The sequence below is a fragment of the Dipodomys merriami genome, unplaced genomic scaffold (assembly GCF_024711535.1).
Source record: "Dipodomys merriami isolate MVZ:Mamm:240054 unplaced genomic scaffold, mDipMer1.0.p SCAF_3, whole genome shotgun sequence".
NCBI classification, from domain to species: domain Eukaryota; kingdom Metazoa; phylum Chordata; class Mammalia; order Rodentia; family Heteromyidae; genus Dipodomys; species Dipodomys merriami.
The window spans coordinates 111,370,270-111,381,855 of record NW_027204492.1 but is presented as its reverse complement, the minus strand read 5'-3'; the positions used below and the strand labels follow the sequence as shown (position 1 = coordinate 111,381,855).

Genomic DNA, 11,586 nt, shown 5'->3' with positions numbered 1-11,586 from the left:
CAAAGCACCAGCTCTGATCCTTTAGGGATAAGAATATCCCTTTGCCAAAAATCTTGTTTTGGTAGAATAAGAGAAGGTCTTGTTGAAGCCTTTATAATCAAAGTGTGTGTCAGTTGTTAGTGCTGACTGTTGGACCTGCCCTGTTTCCAGCCAAAGAGCAAAGGAGACACCACCACAGGTCTGCAGGACTTTATTGATGCCATAAAACATATTTTTTTCCATGTTCTTTTCAGACACACGAAATGAAGGCTGCATTCCCAAGATCTGGCTGTGGCTTTAAATTTAAAAAAAAAATTTTTTTTTTGCAGCATACATTTTTGGGGGGGGGGAATGAAAGCATGTATTTTCACTAACATTTCCTAAACTCTTTTTAGGGTTTCGGCTGCCAGCATTCAGCCTGTAGACTGCTCCAATTGAAAAATGTGTGCCTGTTAAGAAATTATACCTTTCAGTTAACTGAAGGGAAAACTTTCCACTCTTCTGTGAATCATCATCTCTCTGATGGAGAACTTTCAAAACTCTGTGTTGGATTAACACAGTAGGGTGACAAGGAGTTAATGCGATTCATCCCATACAATGTGCAGTGAGTTTTGCAGGCAGCTTTGTGGGGTGAGGGGGTGTTACTCATTGGTAGTTTGGGTCTCATTCATGATTTTGGAGAGTGAGACCACGCCCAGCGCAGAGTGCCACGAAATGCTTGAGAAAGGGTTTAAACCACACTGGGGCCACTTGGGCCACACTTGGATGCGTCCATGCCAGGCTCACCTCTCTTGGTGCTCATTCGGACATGCAGCCTCTAGGAATCAAAAGGACTTGCACCAAGTCGGAAATCCACGACGTAACTTGCTCCAACATGCTCCATCGGTGGCATCCCTAATACCCAACCCTCCTCCCCCAGCGCTTACTACTAACACCCCCACTCCCAACTTGAAGACTCCCCACCCCCACCACACTTAAGAGTTTCAAGTCTAACCCCTGGAAGCGAGGAAGTGTCTTGACCACAACACGTCCGGGGGGGCCCCCCGATGAGGCCACCAGTGACTCCCAGCGGCCACATAGGGCGCTGCGCCCCTCTCGCCCTGGCCTCCCCCCCCCCCCGCCCTGCGTCCGCCCCGCCCCGCCCCCGCGCCGCCTCCTGAGCCAGGGCTGGAGGCGGATTCCTGTCTCCGGGTTTTCCGAATGCCTCTCTGAAACCTCCTCCCCGCCCGGAAAGCAAGAGAGAGAGAGAGAGAGAGAGAGAGAGAGAGAGAGAGAGAGAGAGAGAGAGAGAGAGAGAGAGAGAGAGAGAGAGAGAGAGAGAGAGAGAGAGAGAGAGAGAGAGAGAGAGAGAGAGAGCGAGCGAGAGAGAGCGAGAGAGAGCGAGAGAGCGAGAGAGCGAGAGAGCGAGAGAGAGAGAGCGAGAGAGAGAGAGAGAGAGAGCGAGCGAGCGAGCGAGCGAGAGAGAGAGAGAGAGAGAGAGAGAGAGAGAGAGAGAGAGAGAGAGAGAGAGAGAGAGAGAGAGAGAGCTCCCAGGCGCAATCGCTCCCCGGAGCGGCCGAGGGGCGCGCGGGGAGAGGCCTGCGCCGGGGTACTTTCAAACTGAGGCGCGCGCGCACACACACTCACACCCACCCATACACACACGCGCGCACACACACACACACACGCACGCACACACACACACACACACACACATTTATATAGGCGGGCGGCGGCAGCAGTGGCCTGGCAGTGACTGTGAGCGCAGGACCCATGGAGCAGAGCCACCCGACCCCCGCTGGAAGCGAGTGAGGACAGCCCAGCCGCATCCCGGGATTTTGTGCCGGGCGGCGTTTGTCATCCTCTCCTGGGAACCGGCCACCCAGAGGAGGACCAGCGGGGATTCATTTGCTAGCGAGAGGGCGGGGAAGAGGAGGAGACCAGGTGAGCCGAGGAGCCCCCTCTGTGTCTCTGGACTGTGTGGATCTCGCCTTGCCTTGGCCAGACTCCCGCCCTCTCCTTGCTCAGGTGGGCGCGCCCGGTGCCCGGTTCAGCAGGGGCGTTTGGAAGAGAACGGAAAGTCGCGGGCCCGGCTGCTGCCGCGCGGGATGCCTTTCGCCAAGCGGATCGTGGAGCCGCAGTGGCTGTGCCGACAGCGGCGCCCGGCACCTGGCCCAGATGAGGACACAAGTGAAGGTAGCATCGAACCACCGCCGCCACCACCGCCGCCGCCGCCCCTGCAACTGCCTGGTCGAAGGGAGGAGGCCGAAGCGCCTGGGACCGAGGAGCCTCCCCATGCGCCGCCTGTGCTTCCCGGGATGCCACCACCTCCGCTGCCGCTGCCCGCTCCCGCGGCGGCGGTGGCGGATCCTGCTCAGCCGCCCCCCAGCGAAGACCCCGAGGTGGGCGAGGAAATCGTGGCGGGGGTCCCAGAGGCAGGATCCGCCACTGGCGATGCGTCCTCCGCTACAGCGGCTGCTGTGTTGCTCATGCTAGACCTGTGCGCAGTCAGCAACGCTGCCCTGGCCCGCGTCCTCCGGCAGCTCTCAGACGTGGCCAGGCACGCGTGCAGCCTCTTCCAGGAGCTCGAGAGCGACATCCAGCTGACCCACCGCCGCGTCTGGGCGCTGCAGGGCAAGCTGGGTGGCGTGCAACGCGTCCTCAGCACCCTGGACCCCAAGCAGGAGACAGTGCGTGAGTACCAGCGCCGTGCCTACTGGGCGCTCTGCTCTTGTGCCGCACCCTCGCGCCCTCGCTTAGTCGCTGCAATCCCAGCCCCTGTGGCGCCTCGCCTGCTTCAAATTGCACCTCACTCTCCCCTTTCCACTTCTGCCCGAGAGCCAACCTGGTCCTCCCGGGACTGAGTAGCAGGGCTGATGGATACAGGGATGCAGATACAGCAGGCAGAAAGTTCAAAGGGCGGCCTTTGAACTCCCAGATATCCTAGGGCTGAGAGCAGCCTGAAACGGGGAGCACATATAGGGGAACACGAGGCAGTGGGGGTCTGTTATTTACTTTTTGGACTCGCCCTTTCAAGAGTTTGTAGGGGACAAAGTAGGGTGCAGCTGACTCCTGGGATCTCCAGCAGCCCCAGACCCTGAAACCCATCCCATGCCTGCTTGTGGGCTGGAGGAGAGTAGATGTTTTTTAGGGTATCTGGAGCACCACCGCGGGTCTCTCACTCTTGCTGTAACCTCAGAAACTACCTCGAGTCCCCCCCCCAAAAAAAACTTGTGCCTTTCACCCACTTGTGCTCATCTAGGATTGAGGGGCCGCAGGGAGGGGTGAGGAAAGGAAAGCGCTAGAACTTGTACAGATGGAGAAAACCACTGGATAGCTTTTCTGCCCAGAACAACCTAGGGGTTCTTAGTAAATGGCTCTTTGTGCCATCTGCCCTCCCAGAATTTGCCAGAAGGTTCTCCCTCTGTCCCAGTGTCCCAGTGCATTTTCACGTGTGAACTTAGGTGGGAACTAGTCCCTGCTAGGGGAGGGAAGACGCATGAGAAGACACTTGGTCACTGTTGTAGCCCTTGATTTCACTCGCAAAACCCCAGAGCTCCACATAAGCAATCATTCTGTCCTTCGCGGCTCTCTAAGGGGCACCCAGGAGAGGTCCCCTGGTGAACGATCACCCCAAATGTGGCTGTACACAGAATTATTTATTAGCAACCAGGGTGACCCACCGTGGACAGGTTGCTGGGCTGTGATGCTCAAGGCAAAGGTGATGTCAGCTGCTCTGTCTTATGTAAGAAGCTCCCTATGTTACTGCTGCAGCTGCGCCTGTGCGTGGCGGCCTTGGAGCACGGGCCAAGGAGCTTTGGCGGCATCCTTCCCTGGGGATTTCCATGCACCTCTGTCCCGCACCCCAGCCCAGCCTTCTTGAGGTCCTGCCTGCTTCCTCATTCCTCCTCCCTTCTCTGCTTCCCTTGGAAACCCCTTTGAACCCCGCACCAGGAATCTTCAGCTTTTCTCCAATAACAATAATAATAAGTGTAATGAATAAATGATGTGCGCGATCATCGGTTTTCGCAGCTATAAAAGACCCGGAGTTGGGTTAATGACTGGTTATTTTAAAGGGCAATTCCAGGATGAGTTCTGGAAAGAATTAGGACTGCCGTAGGCCAAGTCGTATTTTACTTTTGAGACTGGAAATGAGCGCTTTAATCCTGCCTCCTTTTACTCCAAACCACACAGCAAGGACAAGCCCTTCACTTTCAACAGTGCTGGTATCTGGGGAGTGTGGTTGCTGGGAATGGTGGGGTTCACTCCAAAAGAACTGGAGGGAAGTTCTGCAGACTGCTGAGTGGTACATACATTCTGTGTGTGTGTGTGTGTGTGTGTGTGTGTGTGTGTGTGTGTGTGTGTCTGTGTCTGTGTGTCTGTGTGTCTGTGTATCTCTGTGTGTCTCTGTGTGGGGGTTTGCATGCTCATGCATGTGCTCTCACCACAACTCTCCTTAAACAGATTTCACACAAGTGACACTCAGTGGGAGAGCAGAATATGTTCCCTGGGAATCACCAGTGGGCGGTTATGGATGGCAAATTTAGCAGACTTTTCAAGTCCTTTTTTTTTTTTTTTTTACTATTGGGAGTGTAAAGGAATGGTTTAGCTGAGATAATAAGTATATGCATACAGTTGGCGAATCATTAGTCTACCATCCGTGTATACATACAGTTGGTGAGTATAGAGCCAATTCACATATACATAGATAGATATATAAATAAAAATAGAGCTAATATAGTATACGGGGAGGTACTTTAAATCTCCTAATGCTTTGAAACGTTTTATAAAGTATTATCTCCATTTTTTTGTATTGGGATCTCATCTATTTCAATTTAGGACAACACTGTTCTTTCAAAGACAGTCCCTTTGAGAGCAAGAGCATAATATTATTATATGTCTTAGTTGGAGTTTCCCAGAATGCAGAGTGTGAGAGAAGGATTTCCATGCAAATAGCTTGAGAGGGGAAATCCCAGGAAGCACAAGGAGGGAGTGGGGAAGTTAAGACAGGGTAGGAGGGGAGAAAAGTGGATACCTAGTGTGAGCTGGTTACCACTGCAGATAGTTGGAGTTCAGTCCAGCTTGGGACCCTATGTTCACATACCTCAGGCATTTTCCACTGAGGGATGAAGAAGCTGGACTGTATTTGCCCAATTTCTACCCCTTGCTGATGGAAAGTAGCACTTGGATCATGAATTCCCTGGCTTCTTAGACTTTCTGCCTGCCTGATACCAGCATGAGCATAGGGCCAGGTAGAGAGAGAGGCAAAAAGCCTGTGGTGTGAACAAGAAAGAATGTCTACAAGGGTTGTCTGTGCAGGATATCAGGACTGGGGCACCAGTGGAATCAAGTACATTCTATATCTCTTTTCAGGATTGCTCAAACCCGTGGGAGTTTCCAAGGGAGACATTCCCTTTTATTTCCCTTTAAGGGTATCTAGGTATCTGTGCACCCTCCCCCTGCTACAGCCTTTCTACTCAAATCACCATGCCCTACCAGTCTGTGTGGTGCTGTTCCATCCTCATAGAGCTGCTTCCTGTTGCACAGAGACTTGGTGGTGTGTGTGTGTGTGTGTGTGTGTGTGTGTGTGTGTGTGTGTGTGTGTGTGTGTGTGTGTGTGTGTGTGTGTGTGTGTGTGTGTGTGTGTGTGTGTGTCTTTTTGCAGGAATGGATAGATGATACTGTCTGATGTTGACTCTAGCAAAGTCATTCTGGAGGCAAGTATGAAAGCCGGAACTTGTCTGAGTGACTAGAACTAGGGATGTAACTACAGAGATAGAGCATGTTGGTTAGATTTCTGAATCCATCTTGGAAATAGAATGGACAATATTTACTTATTGGATAAGGTACAAGGTATGAGAGTAAATAAATAAATAAATAAAAGTAAATCTGAATGGCTTAAATAATTTCTAGGAGCTGATGCTATTTACAGAAAAATGGATAGCTAGTGGAAGAATAGATATTTTATAATGAAGAGGATAGACTAGTTCTATTCCAGCCCAGTTCAGGTCAAAATGACTGATGGACTTCAGGCAATCAGATATGTAGATGGGAGAGCGGGGAGGCAGCTGGAGCCTTTGTGTGAAATAAAGATAGAGATGGTATGTGAAGCCCTGGAGATAAGGGCAGTGCAGATAGCAAGGGAAATGAGGCTAGGACTGGTCTAATGGAGTCAGCTTTGAAATCACATAGAAGAGAAAGGCTGAGAAAGAACAGCCAAAAAGCTGGGTGGGTGCACATCTGTAGGCAGAGGTGGGAGGATCTTGAGTTTGAGGCCAACCTGGGTTACTTAGCGAGAGGACTGGGCACATAGCCCAGTGGTAGAGTGCTTGTCTGGCATGTATAAGGCTGTGGGTTCCATTCCCAGTAAAAAGATTTTTTTAAAAAATGTAAAGGGAAAAAAATGTAAAGGGCCATTAACACCATATGTTATACTAGAATAAGGAGGCATTTGAAAGAATCAGGGAGGACTTAAAGTTATTGTAATAGCAGAGCACTTTCTTAACATGTATGAGACCTTGGGTTTGAACCCCAGCACTACAAAAAAAAATAAAGAAAAAGATCAGGGAGTAGTCGTCTTCTGAGTGTACAATAAACACGGAGAAGAAAGGAACCCACTGGGTTTTGTAACCTGTAATCAGTTGCCATGATATGGGCCATTTCAGTAGTGGGATGAAAATAAACGCTAAATAAAAAAGAACAAGAGCCAGGAACTGGTGGATCTTTATTTCTGGCTACTCGGGAGGCTGAGATTTGAGAATCACAGTTCAAATCCAGCCCAAGCAGGAAAGTCCATGACACTCTTATCTCCAATAAACTATTTAGCAAATGCTAGAAGTGGGGCTGTGGCTCAAGTGGTAGAATGATTGCCTGGAGAATAAAAAGACAAAACCATAGGGACAGTGCCAGGCCCCAAGTTCAAGCCCCAGGACTGGCAAGAAACCAAAAGAATAGGAATAGTCAAAAAATGATATAGCAATGAGAGACAACTCTTACAAGGAATTTTGCTCTGAAGGGAAGTGGAGAAGTTAAAAAAAGAAATGGTGGCTGAAAAGAAATATAGAATCATGGGCGATATTCTTTAAATGTATTGATATTTTAGGCCTGTTTGGATTTCATGCAGAAGAGAAAATTGATGTTGCTGGGGTACAGAATTAGATCATGAAGAGAGTCCTTGAGGAGGTGATGGGTTAAGGTGAGAACCATTTCATCCTTGGGGCCTGAGGAAGATGGCGGATATTGGAGGAGAGGCTGATAGAAATAGGCTGCAGTGTTTTTCCTTCTGTGTAAAAATGACATTTTTTTTTTCCTGTGAAGTATGTGATGAGGTCATCAGCTGAGAAGGTATTGGCAATGTGAGGAGAGAAGGGAAGGTGTTAATAAGTCATCTCAGGGGTAATGTGCATACAGTAAGGAAGTATAGTGGGGTTATCTGGCTGTGTTGAGAGCCTTCTGAGATTTATGGTCCCAAACTTGAAGTGAGTCCAGATTCTCAGTCACTAACACCTGAGAGTCCGGAATTACTTCATAGGCTTCAATGCTAAGCTGTTCATCCTTAGACATGTTAATGGTGTTGGCCTTGTGGTTGCTGTTGATTATATTAGTTCCTGAGTTTTAAAGTAAATTTTGTATTAAAGGTTAACATTCCTACAGAAAAGCACACAGATTATGTGTTTATTTATCTTGGTTAATTTTCTAAGAGCAAATAACTCATGGTAGCAATACCCAGCTCAAGAAATAAAACATGGCTGTGCATTCCCTCCCCTTGAACCTCCTTCCAGTTGCTAGCTTTCTCTCCTAAAGGTAATGCATTCTCCTGACTTTCACCTCCATGTTTTGGGGCGTTATGTAATAAATATGTAAGTAAACATATATATGTGTGTGTATATATATATATGTATGTATATAGTATCTATATAGTGTCTCTATATACTATATATAGTCTCTCTCTGTATACATACTTTCTAGTGTCTAACACTATTCATTGAACATTATGTTTGTAAATGTCTTCCACGTTGCTTGAATATAACAGTAGATTGTTCATTCTCTTTGTTGAATGAAATTTGTTGATCTATTCTCCTGATTTTGGACATTTGGGTTATTTCTATTTCAGGGCTATTGTCATAAATATTTTCTCTAAATGCCTTTTGATGAGTTTATATATAGCTTGTTGGTATATATCTGAAAGTGGAACTACTAAACCAAAGGGGATGGATGTGTTGGCTTTAGTAGATACCTTCTAAGTTTTCTAAACTGATGGTACCAGTTGGTACTCCCAGAAATATATGAAAGTTCTAGTTACTCTACATCTTGACCAATAATGCTATTGACTTTTTCCTTGTAGCAACTCTGGATACTATGTATTAAAATCTCATTGTGGTTTTAAACTTGTATTTTTCTAATAGCTTGTGAAATAGAGCATCTTCTAATAGTTTTGAAAACAATTTGGACATTCTCTTTTGTAAATTACTCTTTCAGTACCTTTGCTCAGTTTTTATTAAAGTTGTTTGTGTCCTTTAAAATTATAGAAAATATATTATATATATGTGTTATGTATATATATTTATATATATGAATTGTGTGTTAGCTCTTGTTATTGTAAATGTTCTCTCTCACTGTACGAGTTGTCTTTTTATACTTAGTGTGATATTTGGTGAGCAGAAGTCCTTTTGTGTTTTAATAGAGTCCAGTTTAGTCATTTTTCAGCAGACACAGAAACTGATAAATTCGGAAAGTTTCTGTGAAGAGACATGTTGGGTGACTTGGTCCTTTTGATTTGATAGGCTAACTCTAATCTGCTTTGGGAAGATGATCTTGTTTTCTCTCCCCATCTCTTCACCTTACCTCTTGTAAAAACATTTTGCAATCTGCTCAATGTGTTTTCTTGGATGTTTCAGTTACTGTGGTTGTTTCTTTTCTTCCTGGCTTTGCTGAGTGAGTTTCTTTGGGGCATTGTGAGATTCTGGCTACTCTAATGAAAGCTGCTTTTAAACCTATCACAGAACAACTGAGAAGAAAGCCATCTTTCAAAGGTTAATAATTAACGATACAAATTTCCTCACAACCAGTCACAGCAACACATTTCCTTCTAGAGTTTTCTTCTTGTATCAGATTTGATTTTTAGCTGGTTTTCTTAGGAAATTCTTAAGATTCTGGAGGACTGGTTCTGGAATATAACAAGGTGGTAGCAATGAAGATTTCTTATTGCTATGTAGAGGACTTTGCTGTACAATGTCATCACAAAAGTATAAAGTCTTGGGGCTTCTAGAGTACCTTTAATAGGCATTACCTTTAAGTTGCTATGATACAAGAAACCTCTCCCATTGTCTCACATTATCCTCTAATTCTTGAGGACTCACTGACTTCATATGTTACTTTTACATTTTAAGATCAATGGTAGCTTTTTTTTTTGTCTGTTGTGGGGCTTGAATGCTGGGCCTGGGCACTGTCCCACAGCTCTTCAGCTCAAGGCTAGTGCTCTACCACTTGAGCCACAGCGCCACTTCCAGTTTTCTGGTGGTTAATTGGAGATAAGAGTCTCAGGGGCTTTTATGCCCAGGCTGGCTTTGAGCCACAATCCTCAGATCTCAGTAACCTGAGTAGCTAGGATTACAGGTGTGAGCCACCGGCACCTGGCTCAATGGTAACTTTAAACATAGTTGGAATTTTGTTTTGACAGTTCAGTTTTCTTTACTTTCCTAAAAATCACAAGCAACAGATTTTGAGTGTAACTTCCCCCACAAAATAAATAAATAAATAAATAAATAAAATCATAGGAAGTGCTTGCCTGGAACAAAACGTCAGTCACCAAAATTCCAGAAAATTGTTATATATATATATGTGTATGTATATATATATATATATATATATGTGTATGTATATATATATACATATACATATATATACACATATTTTTGTAAAAAATACTGTACAGAGAGGTTACAATTACACAAGAAAGATAATGAGTACATTTCCTATCGAGCATTGTTACCTCCTCCTTTGTTTTTCTCCTACCATCCCTTCTCTCCCCACCCCCCCAACTGCCCCCTACCCTTGCCAAAGTTGTAAAGTTTATTTTCAACATAGTGTCTTGTACATCTCATTGTTACAATGGGTCAACTTGTGTTCTTATTTCAGCATTTTGATATTTCACTTCCCCTCCCAAATTAGAAAAGTGTATATATAAGGTGCAGGGCACCAGAATCTAATACAGTGAAAACATGGGTTATACTGTGGGGGAAAAATATACGAAAGAAACAAAAAAAATCACATAGTACATTATAAATACGTTAAAAGCAATAGCAAGAAAGATAAAAAACCACTTATGTCCCTATCTTGGGGTTCATTTCACTTAACATCATCTTATCTGGTCATATGTACATAACTTTTGCCATTTTCTGCTTGTCCTAGACATATACTAGTTATTGCAAATAAGAGAAACCATGGGACCTATGTTTCTTTGGGTCTGGCTTACTTCACTTAATAGAATTTTAGAAAATTCATTTGGTGTCAAGAATTCTCCATGAATTGCATGCTGATAATAGATGGAAAATTTTAAAACTGAAGTAAGGATGCTTTCTGAATGCATAGATCTCATTCTAAGGCTGAGATTTGTTGAAAAATTTTGGAGGGCACTTTCATTGGATTATAAGCTCAAAGGGCAGGGATACTGTTAGATCATCTTTGTGAAGGATTAAGACAGTCACAAACAATTTTTGTTTGTCATTTATGAACAAGAGAAGATTTAGATATACTAAAATAATATTTTGAGGACTTGGGCATCCATGTGTTGAAAAATTACCTAACCATTAACTGTTGAAGACCATTAAAATGAAATAAACTAAGGATCAAGTTAATTTATTAGGTGTGGTAGTACACACCTGTAATCCCAGAGCTCAGAGGGCTTCAGCAGTAGGATCATGAGTTTGAGACTGGCTTGGGCTACATAGTGAGACCTTGTCTCAAAAGAAGGAAAAGAATAAATTCAATTAAAGTCATAGACTCTTGGAATCTTAGAGTAGGGCAAGACCTTAGTGCTCATGGAATAAAACTTCCGGTCCACCACTACTCCCTGGAATAGGAAATGGCCAATCCCATCCTATTTTTATGTCTGGGTCATTCTCATTCTCATTTTCATATAACTTTTATCTACATTGAAACCAATTGTTTTGTAATAATAGCCTTTTAGTCCTATATAATCTCTCTATAGTCTCTTTTACAGGCCATCTTTTAAGTGTCTGTAGGTTTCTGCCATGGTTCCTTCTAAGCTTTACTAATCCCAAATAAAACCACAACATTCCTTCTCCCAGGCCTCCTAATGCCAACTTCTTTTCAGTTCCCTCCCACTTTGGTTGTTCTCTGCCACAGATACATAGCTTGAATGCCAATTCTTTTCTTTATATGAATGGCCCGTTAGGATCAAGGTGGTCCTTGTTTTAACCATTGTATAATATTGTTGGTGCTCTTACAGCTCAATTTCCCTCTTTTATAGACATAGTGTGTGTGTGTGTGTGTGTGTGTGTGTGTGTGTGTGTTGCTACAGGGCTTGAACTAAGGGCCTCTAGCTCTCACTTGGCTGTTTTTGCTCAAGGCTTACCCATTACCAGTAGAGCCATACCTTCTTTCCCA

General features: G+C 45.0%; 1 protein-coding gene across 1 annotated transcript in view; it reads left to right on the top strand.

Annotated features, from left to right (window-relative positions):
* The first annotated feature begins 1,307 nt into the window (after window positions 1-1,307).
* Window positions 1,308-11,586, top strand: part of Nhs (NHS actin remodeling regulator) — a 319,344-nt gene continuing 309,065 nt past the window's right edge. Inside the window, exons 1-2 of the mRNA XM_070040796.1 lie at window positions 1,308-1,902; window positions 1,987-2,652. Of these exons, the coding sequence (XP_069896897.1) occupies window positions 2,067-2,652 (586 nt within the window). The 5' untranslated portion in view covers window positions 1,308-1,902; window positions 1,987-2,066. The remainder of the gene's footprint in view (window positions 1,903-1,986; window positions 2,653-11,586) is intronic.